We start from the raw sequence: 17,340 nt of genomic DNA, 5'->3' as shown, positions 1-17,340 counted from the left end.
GGATGAATTAAATGATTATAAATTTCACAAACTTGCAAAAAAATGTGTTCTTAATGACCAACAGTATTTTTGAAATATACTTGTAGGGCAAGTTATCACGAAATGATATTACATGGGGGGTGGTACTCCTCCAGAGGCGGCCATGTTTTTTATAGCTACGAACAATGGTAAATGCAGCACCTCCTGCTGTCCGTAATGAAAAACGGTGTACATCTTACATATTGTCCTTTAAAATGTTTGATTTATTTCAAGAAAATATGACAAAATAATAGATACTGATTTACAAAGTTTTAAACTGTACTTAACATTCATAGCTTGGGCATAACTTGCTTCATGGGATTACCTGTTTATTTTGCCATGTTTAAGCAGTAAAAAGGTCATATTTGTTTATAATCAATTCGATAACTACATTATTTTTTCTTTAGCATTTAATACATTTATATATTTTTTTTTCTACTAGCTGTCAACTGAAAATGTGCTCAAGGTTTGAGTCATGGCTCACCTTCTGGTCATGTAACATTCATAGGCTGAACCGTGATTTTAGCACATGTGATGTCATTTTCAATTTACAGCAAGTGAAAAAAATATTTTCTTAAAAGTATTAGTTGTATGTGACAAATAATTTAGTCAGAAAATTATCTCACTCGATTCGAGTCCAGACATGCAATCCCAAGTGCTTATTTATTCAATTTTTTCAAGTGTGAAGCTAAATGAGTGTCTAAAAATGGCTGAAACTAAAAGAGTCATAGATTAACTTCATTTTTTTCAGCTAAAATTGGCTAAACAAGTTGACTCTGCCTCTAAATGCCACAATTAAGTAATTACTACCTATTGTAAACACGTCCTGTAATCCACTCATCCTAATTAGCTAATTATCTGAATAAATTCAATTTATGTCCCAGCCCTAACTCATAAACATGGTAACAATTGATGTGCGACATGCAGAATTACTAACAGGTTAGTTTTACATCTCATCTCATTCATGGACACCCTTGTCACTCCCAAGACCAGTTTCCACCTTTTAAAGCCATACACATTCAAAGTCGCAAACGTAATCACTGACTATTGTGCCCAAGACACAGATGCACTTATTTTGAGTACCTCTGCTTACGTGCGTGTATATTGAACAGGAGTGTTTATGTATCTTGTTTTTTGTTTTAGCTTCTGGCCACAGTCTTGTCCCAGTCGGTAAAAGCCAAGGAGCATCTTTTGGAGCAGTCGCAGTCCATTGAGCAATCAGCAGGTAAGAGCCAAAACATCACGCAAACGCATCACGAGCACGGCGTTCCCCATTGTAAATGTTCAAAGTCGGTTTTGACAAACAGTGATTCCTAAAGGGAACTCTAAGGTCAGATGTGCTTAAACGCAACCGTTCGGAAGCATCAAAACATTTCACGCGAAAACAAGAAGTTCCGAAATAGAATATTACGCTGTGATGTGGGTTGCATTTGTTATGGTTTGATCTCTCTAAAGGCCGTCTGTCTGTTCTCATCAGATTCAAAGCGGCAGTTGAGGCCTAGATTTACAAGTGGCGCTATGCGAAAATAAATACTTTATTAACATGGGACAGCGGTAGAAATTAGAAACAGTGCTTTACAAAAGAAATTATATTTTATTGAAGATTATCCCCCTAATACGTTTTCTTCTTTAAAATGTAATAATATGTACGGTTAATTATAAAAAGGTAAGTAATAAATGCATTTATGTATAGTGTAATATCATGCTCAGAACCCTGCGGTTTGTAGTCCAGTGTGTCAAGTCCAGTTCACATTTTTTTACTAGCCACTAGAGGGCAATCTTCTGGTAAACAAAAGGAGATAGAAGAAGACGCTAGAGAAATTTCGATTTTGACTTTGAACTGCTATTTCACTTGCCATCAGGGGGCACTCTCCACCAGTAAACACAATTAGGCATGCTACTGTTATGTTGGTACAGTAGTCTAGCAGCCGGAGTGATTCGGTGTTATGTTGAAAATATTTTGGTTCCTTAGTTTCTAAATGCAGGCGTGTTCAGTCTGCGTTGAAGGCATGATGTTGCTGTAACCAGGCAGTTTGAACAAAAAAAGTTTCAACTCAAAACCACAATTGAAAAAAACTCCCTGTATCATCTTGTGTAAATATCTATTGTTAAAACCCGCGGCTTATAGTCCAAAAAAATTCGGTATGTCTTTAACTTGCCTGTTGAGCAACGAGATTGCTGAGTCCACGTCACTTCAGAATCCTCAACTGTACAGAGCTGTTACAAAAATATGGATGCAAAAGCAGTTTATTAGTTTATAGAGGATATTCTACCATTGTTTCAGCAAAGCCAAAGGCTTTGGGATTACCAAAGCCCAAGGAAATAAGTCAAGGCTGGATGGGTGTCCCGTTGCCCATGAGTACACGAAAAATGATTGACAATTCAGTCACGTTTTCGGTCTGATTGGTTGCTTTTCCTTGGGCATGGTGGTTTCTTTAGAGGAAATTTCTTTTTACAAGAATATGTCTTATACAGCTTCGGTAGTTTAAACATGACATTCTGATGTACCTGAGTTTTTGTAATATGGATTAAAATGCAACACAGGTATCCAAATACAAGTCATTTCAGCTCCATTTTTTCTTAATGAAAAGAGGCTTGTTTTATTTGAGTTTAGGAATTTATTTCTTTAATCTCATATATAGAGAGAGTGGAGGACACTATTTGAGGATCTACTGTATATAATGTTTGGATGCTTGCTTTGACTTTAATATATGTTCTCCTTTCTGTGTTTGTTCTCACCTTGATCTTAAAGGCTCTTCGACTTCCACTGTACACGAACAGCGGCCATTTGAGCGCAAGGCGGAAGAGGACGATGGGAGAGTAAGTTTTTCCGTGTGGCTGTTTTCGCATTTCCTTGGTTCAGAAGGGTATTGGGTGGGTGTGGTCGCCCCGCTTTCACCTGAGAATGCTCATGACGTCTCAGCCTCCACCTGTTGCCATGGAAACAGGCAGAGTCAAAGTCAGACGGTTTATTACTGGCTTCTCTCCCAGCACTTCCACTCTCATGCTGCCAGCCGCTCTGTGAAATGTGTGAGGTTGAGCTCAGTTTAGTCTTCATAGAAGCTTCTACAATATTCTCATTGGAGTAGTTTATTCACCTGACACTGACATCATTCTCTGCGGCACTAAAAAGTATTTCTCAATCCATTTACACGACATTCTTCATTTCTGTAATCAGTTAAGTGAAAATCTAAGTCATTGAGACGCCCTCAAAATGTTTGAAATATTTGTCCGTATTGAAACGTTAAACCATAAATGTCACAACTATGACCAAAAATTATCATTTCAAATTCAAAATTACAAATCTTAGCTACTAACTCACTTCCTGTCGAGAAAATCGCAAATGTTTATTGAGGGGAATAGAGTTAAAAACAAAATGAGAACACACGCCCAGATGCTCCCAGGCAGCCATTCAGCACCCCCTAATGTCAATTGGCCACGCCCCTTAAATACAGGCTTATTTCTTTGTCTAATTATATATATATATATATATATATATATATATATATATATATATATATATATATATATATATATATATATATATATATATATATACATTTTACTGTGTGTTTCAAGATGCATCTTATTATCATTATACTGCACAAGTAAAAGGGCAACAAAATATACTTAATTGGCTCGAGCCGTTCAAGAAACATAGAAAGACATAGACTAACAAGGTATAAAGGACAACAAGGCCAAGATCTTGGAAGAGGAAAAAAGGACAACCCAAGGGTAAGGGAAGAGAGAGAGAAAAAAACAAGTCTTTAGCCATGCCCCAATGAGGGCACAGCATAAGCCTGGAAAACGCACCTGCATGATTTATTTCCTGTGTCGGACTTAATCAACGAGTCAATCACAACACGTGTAGCATAATTTGTGGAATCGATTGCAGCATGATGCATGGCGTAAGTTTCATCAAAGGCAATACATTCGAGAGCCTAGTTGATGGTAATTTAGCATGCAGTGAAAATGAAAAGGGATTTTTTTTTTTTCATTTTGCTGAGCCAGCTCGCTCATGTGTTCATTTACATCACACTCCCGAATAAAATAGGGAGCGGTAAATGAGGGAATTATCTCGGACACGGCCGCGGACAGCATTAAGCAAGTGTGCCAAAAGCTATTTAAAGGGTCAGTTCACCCCAATTACTAGCAATGAGAGCAATCTAGACATGTAGATCTTTTTTGCGGATCTGCTAAACATATCTGCCCCAAATATTGAGACTTTGTTCATTTATTGAGCCACGCTTCCATCTTTGAGTTTCATCTTGAGTGTTTTGTGTGTCCTCACAGACAAGGTGACAGCCAGCGTGATTTGGGGTGAACTGGCGTTGATATTGTTGTTTTTCTTTGGACGTTCTCTGCTTTAAAATTGCACTCACTTTGTCCCACATGTGCTGAAGAATTGGAAATTGTTTTTTCTTTCTGTTACCTGTGGAGATCCAAGTAGCAGGTCAGCAGAGTTCCGAACACATTGTTTTCCCTCCCATCATCATTCTTCAGAATTGTCTTCTTCTTGTGCACTGTAAAGATTGTGTTTTTAGCACTTAACCAGGGCGTTTTTTATTTTTTTTTACATCACAGCTAGCCGCAGTGTGATGACGATACGCCTTCACCCTGCTGTTAAATGACTCCTATAGATTTCAAGATTAGTGCTTTGATGGGGTTGCCTCCTATATCTTTTGTGATCTGTATTCAAGTATTGTCTCCTTTTCTGGTGTCGTAGTCTGTCTCCACGCCTACGGAAATGTCAAATAGCAGTGAGTACAACAACATACTGGCTCTGGCGTGTTCTTGAGCAAGACTTCTTTCTCTGTTGCATATGGCAGCCATTATGCTCTAGAAACCGACAAGAACATGTTTTGTTCAGCATTCTAGATGCAGACAGTAGAAGAATGTTGTGTAGAATATTGTATCATTTCATAGATTAACTACATAGCAGTCACTTGCTCTGGAGTCTGGCTCCAGTACGGTATATCTAGAACCAGAAAGTTATATTTTGTGCTTTTCATTTGAGTTGCGCAACAAGATTTCTGTGTCCTAGAAGCAGGTAGTAGAATGTGGTTTTGTTGCACTATCTGCATACAGCAGTGTACTCTGCTCTAGAAGCAAATGTAACGTGATTCCTTCTAGAATCAGGTAGTGATAACTTATTGTCTCTGTTCTAGACACATACAGTCGTTATTTGCTCTAGAAGTCAGCAATAGCATGTTTCCGCATTTTTGAAGCATGCAGTAGAATTATGCGTTCTAGAAAAAACAGAAGTATATTTTATTTTTGAGGACATACTGCATAGCAATGACCTGATCTAAAATCTGGCAAATCTGGCAGTAATATCTGACTACAGATATACTCTTCTCTAGAAGTGAGAGTAAAATGTTTAAGTAAAGAATTAGTGATATGTTGTTGACTCTTCTAGTTACATACAGTTGTGCTATGTGCTGTAGAAGTTGGCAGTGGCGTGTTATATTCCGCATTCTAGATGCAATCCTTAGAATTCTATGTTCTGGAAAAGATAGTGGTATTTTCTATTTTTGTAGAAGCTCTTGAATCAGACATCAGTTTGTTGTGTTCTAGAACCAGTAATGTATGACTTGCTCTGTCCATTTCAGAATGCACAACCAGGGTTTTGTGCTCTAGAAGAGTGACAGAAAAGATAGTTGTAGCTTTTTATCTGTGCAGTAGCTTTTGATTCTGACACCAGTAAGTCGTGTGGTGTAACTTGTTCTTTCGATTTTAAATACACACAAGTTCTGTGCTCTACTAGCTGGCAGTGGAATGTGGTTTATTTAATACGTCTCCTTCAGCAGCGTCCTGCTGCAGTCTTGTTGTCCCTGTTCTAGATGTAGTGTATGCTCTAGACCCCTGTTCTAGATGTAGTGTATGCTCTAGACCAGTCCTATCTGAGAGTCTTAAGTTCTAAAAGTCAGCAGTAGCATGTTATATCCCGCATTCTAGAAACAAGCAGTAGATTTTTGAGTTCTAGAAAAGAACACAAAAATTTGTTGCAGCTTTTGAATTTGGCACCAGTTTTTCATGTTCTAGAATCAAAAAGGTGTCATTTGTTCTGTCCATTTTAGATGCAAAACAAGGCAATGTGGTTTATTCAATACACGTCTCATGCAGCTGTGTTCTCTGCTATAGAAGCGAGATTGGCATGTCTTGTTGTGTCTGTTCTAGATGTAAACTCTAGACCAGTGTTTTGTGTTTTAGAAGTCGGCAGTAGCATGTTGCATTCTTTTATTTTTGGGGACATGCTGAAGTCCTACTAAGTACAACTTCTTTAATCTGGCATAAATCTGGTGCGTTCTAGAAGCAGGAATGTATATGGGGTTCTTACCCATTTAGATGCACCACAAGGGTACTTTGCTCTAGAAGCAAGGAGTGAAATGTGGTTCACGCAGTATCCTCTGCTGAAAAGCTGGTAGTTTAGTAGTTCTGTTCTGAAATCAGTTGGCGATATCTTGTCTGTTGTAGTATGTTCTAGAGGTAGACAATAGGCAAAAGTTGTGTTTAAGAAACGGACAGCAGTACCTTAGTTCTAGATGCATACAGCAGTTTTGTGTGCTCTTGAAGTAGGCGCTGTGTTCTGTGTTCTAGAAGCAGGCGGTAGTGGCGTGGCTGGGTGAGTTTCAGCTGCAGTTCTACACCACCCACTTCCTCACGGCAGGATATGATCTAGAGACGGTTAGCCACATGACCCCCGAGGTAAGGTCAAGACCCCATGACACCCTCATGCCACGCCCCGTTTGTTTGTCAAAGCTCCGCCCAGCAGCACTCACAATGTCCTCCTCCCTCCCCCTCTGAACCAGATGATGTCATCATGACCCTCATGTCTCAATCACCTGACTCCCACACTTCCTCCCCACTGGTTTGAGTCCTCAGCTTCAATAAGTCGTTTCTCGTATTCTGTCCGCTACATTACATATCTGCATTTTCGCAATGCCCTGTAGTCCGGCTTGAGCTGGTTGTGTAGTTGTCCTTGAGTGTGCCACTGTGTGTCTATGTACTGAATGTGACGGTGCACGCATACAAAAGCTGACGCGGTGGGATGATGTAAACCCCTTAAGGGCAGGGGGGTCAATCACTACAGATTATCAAGACACAACTTTCCTCTAGCTAAACGCATCCTATGATCATAAAATCTCCACAGCATGCAAAAATAAATGATTTCAACTTGCGATGTGGAGGTACGTTTCTGATCTATTTGTTTGCGTCGAAGGACATGACGGCGATCGGGGTCATGAAGCCTGGGCATCGGAAGAAGTTAATGTCAGAGATCAGCAAGCTTCCCTCGGGGGATTGGCTGCCTGACCAGAAGCCCGTAAGTGCCTCACGTGTACTACAAAAATTGCAAGTGAACAAGGATATGCGGCGTTTCAGAAGCTGATTCACACACTGCTTTTTCAGTCTGTTATGAAATATTGGGAGGTTAAAAGGATTCTTTTTTATCTCACTGTGTCCGTGTGTGTTTGTAGGCCAATTTGGCAGATTTCCTTTCTCACTTGAGTCTTAGTCAGTACTACCAGGTCCTGGTGCAGAACGGTTATGAAAATATCGACTTCATCTCTGACATCAGCCTGGAGGATCTTCAGGAGATCGGGATTTCCAAACTTGGTAGGGTGCCACTGAATCATTGAGGATTTTTTTTTTACAAGACCTTTGTTTTTTTCTCAACCCTTGTGCAGAATTTTGATTACTTTTGGGACTTTTTCCTCCACATCATTCTTAAAGTATTTTAGCCAAGGGACATTCCCGTCTATTTTGATTACTCAGTGTTTGGGTGCTGGGTGAAATTTCAGCTCCCTTGTGTCTTTTTTCAATGCTATTGCTTTGAAGTGAAATACTTTGGAGGTAAGGATCAAAGGATTGAACAAAATACCCCACGAGGGTTAAATTAATCTTAAATTCAATTTTTTTTAACTATACCCATGCAATGTTATAATTTTACAACTTGAAAACATTTTCTAATGACTTTATTAATTAAAATAATGAATAACATACAGTACAGTGGATTTAATTAAACATAATTCTAATACGTAGTTTAAGTTAATTGAGGAAAACATAGTTGTAAATGCTTAAACCAACGTTTATGTTGAAGTCCGTTCTTAATGACTAATTTTATGAGAAAAAATATATAATAATAATAATAATAATAATATTTTGAGCAAAGAGATTATAATAAGAAAATTCTAGATTTTATGTCTTGAAATAAGTTTTGAGAATTTTTAGCGACGCAAAATACTTGTCCTTTTTTGACAAAAAATGTGAATATATATTTTTTAATATAATCCTTTTTGTACTCATTTAAAATGGACTTTTTGCTGTGCACAATATAGTTATGCAAGCATGTGTCTCATGTGTATTCCATTGCCCAAAAAAAGAGCAAAATGAAAAAAAAAAAATCTCATACTGTGCAGGGATAAGACTTGTGGCATTCTGACCTCGCGTTGCACATAATCTCGTCCCGTCCCTAACTTCACTATGCCAGTTGTGGAAATCGAACTTATGGTCTTTCAACCGCAAATCTCTCAACCTCAGCATTACAGTGCCAGTTGGCGGTGTTGAAAATATGTCAGTTTTCTTGAAATACGCTCCTTCTACTTGTCTTCACTCAGGCCACCAAAAGAAGCTGATGTTAGGAGTGAGGAGACTCAAGGATTTACAGAAAGGTGGCGCCGGTCCGGAGGCTCAACTGAGTCCCTCCACGCCTCCATCAAGCCCAGGCAGCAGTAGCATCTCGGAGCCTCGCACGGAGGCGAGGAAACAACGAGAGGGTGGTCCAAGCCCAATGGCGAAACCGCGCCCGAGCGTCTCCCATTCGCAAAATTCCTCACGCACGCCGACGCCAACTCCGCCACAAACCCCAACGCACGCTCTCAACCAAAAGGCCTCCCCTAGAGCTCGCCCACGGCCTTCAACCCAGCAGGCGGAACCGCCCGTGCCGACGCTCCGGCTACCAAGCGAGGAGGAAGAGCGACGGAGGGCTCACAGTCTGATTGGCTCGGAAACAGACTCGCGCTACGCCACCGTGTGCCGCAGCAGCTCGGCGCGCAGCCCCGCCGTGCCCAACGACGTCACGGTGAACCGCAGCCAGTCGTCGGTCACGCTCCGACCCCGCCGGAAAGGCCGGCCCCCGACGCCTCCGAAGCGATCCTGCTCTTCCATCACAGGGGCCGACGGGGAGGGAGAAGGACAAGAAGAGGGGCTCCTGGGCCTGCCAACTTTTCGAGAAAGGCGAGCCAGCGACTGCGGCAGCCTGGGCTCGGCTTTAAGAGCTCAGGAGTCGGCGGGCCTGGAGAGATCAGAGGGGGGTTCTGGGAGCGTGCGCAGCCTCGCCGCCATGCTCGAGACTTCCATCGTGAGCGGAGCCAAAACCTTGCCCAGAAATCTGGGAAGCAGCACCAACTACCTGCAGGTGTTTGTTTGTTCGGTGCAGATACTGTTTTTGTCACCCATAACCAGGTTTCCATCAACAATTACAGTTTGCTTCAGTGTTTGGTAGAAATGGATCAAGAGGAAGAAAAATAGTCTATTTTGCTTCCGTGCTTCCCCACATTGCCAAACTACACAATCACCCAAATTCTTTGAAAATCATTGACTCGACAAATCTCCAAATTCAGGATTTCCCTACCTTTACTGAGCTAATGCACATAGTATTTAACATGGAAAAAAAATCTAAAGGAACATAAGTTTAAGCACAAATGTATTTAGAGTGAAATCTGAGTTATTCTAACACTGTGATCTGCTCTGGCAAAGGGCCTAGACATTTTCCCAAACTCTCCCAAATAGCATCCTCAGGTTCTCTATTTTCATTTCGCAGCAGCCAACAGGTTAAAATTGTAGTAAAAATGTATGAAAATAAGGAATTAATGGATGATGGGCATCATTGATAATGTGTTCCTTCGTGGATTATAAATAATTTTAAGGAGAATTGAGTGTGGAATTAGAAAATGTGATGAACTCAATTGAGGACTCTTTAAGTGAAGAGGCCAAATTTCTGCAATGGATGCCCTCCCTAAAGTGTCGCAGCACACCGTTTGGGAATCGCCAGTCTAATGAAATCTCTTAACAGTCACATCCTTTCTAGGTCAGCCCACCGACACTCCGTCGCCAGGCCCGCTCAGGCGGTCTCGGATCAGAAGATGATGACGTCCTGAATCGACGCAGGACCATCAGTGGACCGGAGAGCAACGAGGAAGCCCCGCCGCAACGTCCGGAGCCGCGACCCCGCTCCACCGTCGTCTCCTCTACCGCCGAGATCTCGGACGGCTCCGCGACACTTCGAAGGAAACCTCGTGTTCCTCCGACGGAACCCGAAGCGCCCGTGACCCCTACGGTCGTCACCATGACAACCGGCTCCGACACTTTACGAAGAAGGCAGCGTGTGGCCGAGCAACCGGAAGGCGTCGCCAAAATAAGCAATAAACAATCAGACTCTTCCAAAAGTCCGGGCGATAGTTGCCGGCAGCAAAACGGCGGCGTGGTGCTGAGGCGGAGGCCCGTATCAGAGGCGTCTGATAGAATGGAAAATACTAGGGAGAGCTGTGAGTGGATGGAGGCCAGGAAGTCCCTAAAGCCGCCGGTCTCACCCAAACCTTCATCTGCCGCACTGAAAAAGACGCAAGCTGACCCTCCCACCCCAACTCGGCGGGTCCCCATTCCTGGTCCGGATAGCGCCGACACGGCACAGAGTCCTGGTAAGACACTTCATTGTGACGATTTTGATCTTACGGCATTTGGTAAACCGGCTTCGTTTATTCACTGCAGTTAAGGTGTTTCTAAACTTTTGACTGGAACTGTATTCATTATTTCCTACGACAGAGACGAAGCGCGTTCCCCCTCCTGTGTCGCCCAAACCTCGGGGCCCTCCAACCGCACCCAAACCAGGCAAAGCTGCGGTAGCCCCGACCGCCATGAGTCCCGCCGCCACTAGCCCTGCGGCCGCCACCCCCATCCCGACCCCCAAACCCTCTCCGCCGCACTCGGCCGCACCTCTTCCCGCTCCCGACACGCCTTCCGGCCCGTCCCTCTCGCCGGGACTCCCCCTTACATCTCCGTCGCCCGCCCAGAGCCCCTCCACGCCGTCTCCCCATCCCGTCAAGCCGCCGCGCTCCTCCATCGCCGGCCTCTCCATCGACCTGCTGGGGGTGCAGGAGGAGGAGGAGAGGAGGAGGGAGAGGGAGCAGAAGAAGCACAAAGAGGAAGAGGAGGAGAGGATTTCGGCACAGAGGGAAGGGGAGGAAGAGGAGGGGGTGCAGCATCGTCTGGAAGAGACCAGCGCCTCTTTGGCTGCAGCTTTACAGGCCGTCGAACACAAAATACAAGAGGACGATGCACAAAACGAGTACGTGTTTACCGGCAGGATCGTGAGGGTTCATCTGGGGCGACAGAAACTCGATGAAAAATTATTTCATGTCAGTATTTGTTGGATTGAATTGAACAAGTAGGGCGGCGTGTTGTTACAAGTGTTCTGAAATGGGCACAGCTTTAATTAGCGCCTCCGGCCTCTAAATTCATCAAGAGTTACTGAAGCTGATGAAAATTGCAGTTCATTTAAGGAGGGTGAAATATTCAATCGGGGTCTGCAACACGTGGATCGAGGGCCGCATCTGGTTCTTGGCTCACGATTCAAGGACTGTTTGAATTTTCTGTTTCAGTCAAATACGCCTCTAAGATCGCAGCTCTTGTGATCTTGTCAATTAGTTCAAGGTCACAAAGATGACAAATGTTTGCCAGACTGGAACAAAATATTAAAACTAGGGATGCGTGATAACTTTTTTTCCACCAACACCGAAGAACACTGTTTCTCCATATCAATACCGAAAGAATAAAACATTACAATCCTGCTTCCTACTTATATTGGAGGCTCGGAGAATGGTATAAAAAAGTGGTTGACGACACTGTGCAGTCAAATTTTTTTGCTGACTTTCTTTTGCTGATTGAGTTTCATTTCTAGTTTATCCACCGGAAAATTTTGTTACTAACTTGTAGCCTTATGAAACAACAATAAAAAGGCATACAATAATTTGCAAAGGAAACACTGGAACAAAATTTTACAATGGGGTGTCATGTTCCAATTAATTTCCTCTTAATTTGAAAAGAAAGTTCCTTCACACTGCATTCAAAAGCATTAAATCAGATTTGTTGATACCTGCAGAAACCCAGTAAAAATCCCACAGTTGTTTTTATGCTAATAGTCGCTACTCTTTTTTTTCCAGCAAAAAGACCACCGTGTCCATCCTGGATGACATCGGCAGCATGTTTGACGACTTGGCCGACCAACTGGACGCCATGCTCGACTGATCTCCCGTGCTTCAATCCCTCCCTTTCGTTGGTCGCCTTTCCCCGAATAGCGCAAAGAAATCGCTCCGGAGGCCGCAAAAAGTGTGCATTAGCACATGAGAGGGTGTCCTTCACTTAGACCTCTTTGGAGGCCCACCACACTTTCATACACACACACACACACACACACACAATACATGGCCTGTGATGCTCTGAACTGACTGAGAAGCACAATCAATCTCATCCCTCCAGACGAGAAGAAAATAAAAGCACATGGGACTGACTCCTTGGAGGAGAAAACGAGACAGATAGGAAGCAGACAGCTGAGTGTTTAAAAAAAAAAAAAAACATGCAAAATAGACCACCTGTCTCCCGAGGATGCAGTTTTCCTGATTCTCTTCTTCCATGCGGATGAAGGAGGGTGAGCCATCAAAGCTCCCGACCTACGTGAGTGTGTGTGGAGTTGTCTCTGTTCATGTTGTTGTCGTTGTTGCTGTTGTCCAGTTACGATTGCGTGTCGTCCTATAACGAGTTTCCTTCTTCCGATAATTGACACTCTAGTTACTCCTATGAAGGCGTGTGCCAAGGAAATCCCGGGAGCACCTGAACACAAGAGGTGGGGGACTGGAGTCACTTGACTTGACTAAGGCTTAAACTAAATTTGCTTGGCTAAAACCTTGGAAAGACTCAATTTAACTTTGACTTGGTTGATATTTATAAAACTCGACTTGACTCAGAATTGTGCAAAGTAATTCTTGCAAGTCCTGTACTTGCCGTTGTTTACAAGACAGTGGGCCATTTGTTTTTGTGTGTGGAGGGCACACATGGGCTGGACCGATTAATCGGCGCACCAGTATTGGCTCTTTCATCTAATTATTTTTTACACATGAAAACATTACAGCATGACGCAAAGATGATCTTCAACCACCCCTCCACCTCAAAGAAAAATTAGTCACATTTTTGCAGAATTTTCTCTCATTAACAAATAACAAAGGGCAAAGTAATGGAAAATGTTAAAGGTCCAATCCTTTCATTGTAAAAAATGTTTTGACATACATGCCACTTCTTCGAAGTTATCAAACATTTTTCAAATAATACCTAGGTTTTGATTACGCATACCAAGTATTTCCAAACCTAGCGAAAGCTTACTCTATCCAGTGCTAGGGGTACTGGAAGTGACGTTATAATAGCTAGAAAGCAGGCTAGACCATAGCGATACGTCACAATTTTTGGTGCGCTACACAAAATACGCAATGTCTAGAAAGTAGGGGGATAACGTTTCATAAAAGTCATATTTTGGTATGTCGATCAGATTTTAGGAAAAAACAACAAAAAGCCCTAACATAAAACTAGACTGATCATTGTGCTGAATCAAAATAATAAGTGCAATAATGTGTAAGCAAGTAAGTATAGGAATAACTATAATAATAATTTTAATATATTTACACATTTTTTGGCTGAATTTCTGACATTTCACGGACTAAATCAAAACCCCAACATTCTGTGGTCATCGGTAATCGTTTTTTGCCACACCCCACCTCCCCAAGACACAACCCCAATATCTGACTACATTTATATTTTAAAAAAGAAAAACTGACATATAAAAACAGGCAATGTCCATTTACAGTCTGAGACTTTACCCTTCAGACTTGAGACTTACTTCTGACTTGTACGCATCACGTATGACTCCCCGCCCACCTCTGTAAAACACAGACATACATCCGCATTCTATTTTAATCTTCCTGGTTGTTTTGATGGCGTGTTTGCTCGGAACTGAAATGACATACACACATTATGCAAATACACACACAAGCACACATGGTGTATCCCTCTCGTCCCGCTGCAGTGAAGTGTTTTTAAAAGATGATCCTACATTTCAATGCTTTTACATGGTACATCCAGTATAGTTAACGCTAGGCACAGTATCTGGGTGTTTGAGCTTAGAGCTCCCTCTATTGTCGGTTAGTAAAACTGCCCCCACCTTCGACCCAGTGTGTCAATTATTTGTCGACTGCATCTCTGTGCCTTGGTAGTGTTCTTTCATACTTTTTTCGGTTATTGTTGTTTGCCTCCTGTCTTTGTTTGATGCCCCCATAATTCCCTCATGAGTCTCCCAGTGTATCCATGATAGAAGATGCTTGTAGGTTTGTTCTGTATGACCATTGAGAAGCATTTTTTTGCAAGCCCGACTTTAAGCTGTTATAAATCACCTTTGCAGCACCCCCCCCCCAACCCTCCCCCCAATTTCCACTGGTGAAGACCATCCCAATAAAGAGCCCACTCGTATTTTTATGCCCTTTGGAAAAAGATTCAAAATTATATTTGAGAGACTCATATATGCGAATTACAATATTGATAATGGATCCGCGAGGTGATGAAGTCTGTACCTTTATGGCTGAATGTGTTGTGAAGGCTGTTGTTGGCTCTAAAGGTTATGTTTTCTGCTGTGATGATGCATTCCTGTACAGATGTGAACAGAATAAATGTAAGGATTAAACTTGTGCACTTTTTGGGCTCTAATTCAATTGCTTCAGCAGTTTTTATTGTCCATTCGGATGAGCATCCGTTTCATTGTACACGAAAGAGTATAAGCACAGGTGAGAAAAAGCATAAAGTTAACAACTCGAATTGAACCAGCTAAAAACACTCGTCCATTGAGATTCATGGTTCATTTGCCTTTATTAATATAATAACGTATCTGATATAATTCATAACTTATGTTCGTAAAAATAATGTAAAGCTCTCAAAAAATATTGGAGGCTATGTTAAGTCGCAATTGGAATATTAGTATAGGAAAAAAAGTAACAACAGCACATGAACAAAGTTTAATCACTGGTTAACTATGGGGTTCAATACAATGTTTCTCACCTTGATAAATCATTAACATGATCGATGTTTTCACATATTAATAACGTGAGGTAAATTGAGCAATTTACGCTGTTATGGTAACCGGCGGAAACATAAAACAGCCAAATTATGCATAATTAATTATTGCGTAAACATACGAAATAAAAAAAGACGAGTTTTAGCGAGACATATGAAACAAAAAAATGTAATTAGCGCTTTTCTTTTCAGTTTTAATTTCAACCCAGAAGGGCGGACTTCCGTTTCCGGTTGAACCTTTCCCTTTTTTCTCTATCTTTCCGTTTCCGGTCTTTCTCCTACACTGGTGACATGGATGAGGACTACAACGTGGTGTCGTGTACCACCCTTGAAAATTATTTAACACCGAATTATGGCAGAGGGTGTGCAAATAGTTCCCTGTTTTACTTCTTTAAGATATTACTCCTACAGTGGAAAAAAAGAAGACCGCTGAGGTGAGTTATCTGACAACGCTTTCTAATCACGACACCACGTGGTGTTGCCACGACCACGAGGAAGAAAGTTATTAATATTTCAACAAGATTTGATTTTTAATGTGGTGTATTATCGCTTAATTTACCAACGGTTGCTAGGTTTAAATCTTTTAGCGAAATGTTCTAGTAAAGTTAAACTTTATAGAGATCTAAAAAGTAAGCAAAAAAACAGCACTGTATATTTCACTCGTTATATTTCTTAAAATGGACCATGTCAACTTTTGGTTAAAAAATGTTAACATTTTTTTCCACAGTTACATCAAGAAAAAGGCGACTAATGGATGTTAAGACGTCTAACGGGGTAAGTCCACATTTTGTCGGACGATCCTTGGTTTATAACGAATTTATACGCAAGTTTAACTTGTATAACATAGGAACTCTTTCTGTACAAAGCCAATGATGACAAATTAATTTCTGACACCTACTATGACAGCTGAACTACAGCTGGTGATTCTATCATTTTACCTGAGGCTTAACGTTTGTTTTTTGTTTAAGTGGTATGTATTCCTGCATTTCTAATGTATTTCTCTGTTTAAACACAAAATATATAAAGAAGAAAAGGTCTCCAAGTGGGTCATGTTTGAGGATGCTTCACTGGCGGGATGTGGTGAGGTTTTGTTTTGAAACATTTGTTTCTTCAGCCGATGACGACATATCAATGACCTTTTCTGACACCTACTATGACAGCTAAGCTATAGCTTTTGATTCTGCTGATTTTTCTGAGGCTTTATAACTTATAAAATCAAATATATTTCTGCATTCCATCAGTAATACTCAATTTTTCAAATTTTACAGAGTGACAGCACAAAGTTTTCCAAGTCAGTCTGGCCTGAGGAGGATGCATCACTGGCAGGATGCGAGATGTAGGTTTTACTCAACAACATCGGCTGGGATTTTTTTCAGCCGATGATGACAAATCAATTACCTTTTCTGACACCTACTATGACAGCTGAATTGCAGCTTTTGATTCGACTTTTCATCCTGAGGCTTCATTATCATTCTTAAAAACTGTAATGCATTTTTCTGCTACCTCATTTGGTTGGTTTTCTTATTTTCTGACAGATAGCAACATGCCGCAATGATGTTAAGGACTGGCGCATTTCGTCTGACTGGATGTGAGAGCTGGTGAGTTTGGAGGAGGCCTCATACTAGCTGGTGATGATTAAAAAGAATAATTAAAAAATCTGATCTGAGGTGGGCTCTTACTCGTGTTGTTGAGGGGCTTTTCTGATTGTTATACAACAGAATTTGTTCAAATAAGGGTGCTAATTGCCTTTTTTTTTACCACAGGTGGCATTTGTCACTGCTGGCTGACTTGTCTGCAGCTCTTCTCATGAAAATCAGGCTCCTGCTCTTAACCTCTTTACTGTTTTATTTTTTCCCCCAAGTTTTGTGGAAAGCATCTTGAGTATACTATAAAGTGGTGCATTATTACTAACTTGCATAAGGAGCAGTCTGGGAGTAACAACCAAATATATGTTGACTTTGAATTGGATCATTTTTACATGAACAAAAAAATGTCAAAGGAACAATAAAGTGATGTTTTTAAATGGCATTTGTTTCCTTGTATTGGGTGCACGATAACAAAAAGATAAATAAGACATTAGTCTAATTCAACCTTTATCTAGGTAAGTCAGTTGAGAATATGTGTCATGCTGACGTACATAAACTTACTAATTTA

At 41.3% G+C, this 17,340-nt stretch overlaps 1 protein-coding gene, 2 long non-coding RNA genes and 2 other non-coding genes across 8 annotated transcripts in view; 4 read left to right on the top strand and 1 right to left on the bottom strand.

Annotated features, from left to right (window-relative positions):
- Nucleotides 1–14,804, top strand: part of LOC148421465 (caskin-1-like) — a 40,995-nt gene extending 26,191 nt beyond the window's left edge. For both annotated transcript variants that reach the window (XM_088419493.1, XM_088419492.1), the window contains 9 exons: nt 1,162–1,243; nt 2,771–2,838; nt 6,619–6,726; nt 7,241–7,342; nt 7,497–7,635; nt 8,637–9,436; nt 10,109–10,718; nt 10,843–11,365; nt 12,240–14,804. In XM_088419493.1, coding sequence (XP_088275619.1) covers nt 1,162–1,243; nt 2,771–2,838; nt 6,619–6,726; nt 7,241–7,342; nt 7,497–7,635; nt 8,637–9,436; nt 10,109–10,718; nt 10,843–11,365; nt 12,240–12,324 — 2,517 coding nt within the window. In that variant the 3' untranslated portion in view covers nt 12,325–14,804. The remainder of the gene's footprint in view (nt 1–1,161; nt 1,244–2,770; nt 2,839–6,618; nt 6,727–7,240; nt 7,343–7,496; nt 7,636–8,636; nt 9,437–10,108; nt 10,719–10,842; nt 11,366–12,239) is intronic.
- LOC148421466 (uncharacterized) lies at nt 2,044–6,725 on the bottom strand. 2 transcript variants are annotated; one of them, XR_015866150.1, is made up of 5 exons: nt 6,553–6,725; nt 6,359–6,461; nt 4,451–4,541; nt 2,758–2,948; nt 2,044–2,235 (listed from the first exon to the last, which is right to left on the bottom strand). It is a non-coding gene; the product is annotated as an uncharacterized LOC148421466 (long non-coding RNA). The 2 variants fall into 2 exon arrangements; XR_015866149.1 differs by having other exon boundaries at nt 6,359–6,501; nt 6,572–6,725.
- A 663-nt stretch (nt 14,805–15,467) lies between the features above and the next one.
- LOC148421462 (uncharacterized) lies at nt 15,468–17,214 on the top strand. Of its 2 annotated transcripts, none has more exons than XR_015866195.1 (6): nt 15,468–15,620; nt 15,914–15,960; nt 16,216–16,266; nt 16,455–16,522; nt 16,722–16,784; nt 16,950–17,214. It is a non-coding gene; the product is annotated as an uncharacterized LOC148421462 (long non-coding RNA). The 2 variants fall into 2 exon arrangements; XR_015866194.1 differs by having other exon boundaries at nt 16,213–16,266.
- Nucleotides 16,051–16,133, top strand: LOC148421464 (small nucleolar RNA SNORD60). Its single transcript, XR_015866287.1, has one exon. It is a non-coding gene; the product is annotated as a small nucleolar RNA SNORD60 (small nucleolar RNA).
- On the top strand, nt 16,561–16,649 carry LOC148421463 (small nucleolar RNA SNORD60). The gene has a single exon (XR_015866288.1). It is a non-coding gene; the product is annotated as a small nucleolar RNA SNORD60 (small nucleolar RNA).
- Nucleotides 17,215–17,340: the final 126 nt, after the last annotated feature.

Source organism: Hippichthys cyanospilos, chromosome 7 (genome assembly GCF_059441005.1).
Source record: "Hippichthys cyanospilos isolate Australia breed blue-spotted pipefish chromosome 7, RoL_Hcya_1.0, whole genome shotgun sequence".
In the NCBI taxonomy this organism is placed as follows: domain Eukaryota; kingdom Metazoa; phylum Chordata; class Actinopteri; order Syngnathiformes; family Syngnathidae; genus Hippichthys; species Hippichthys cyanospilos.
The sequence above is the reverse complement of the archived record's forward strand: the minus strand, read 5'-3'. Positions and strand labels throughout refer to the sequence as shown.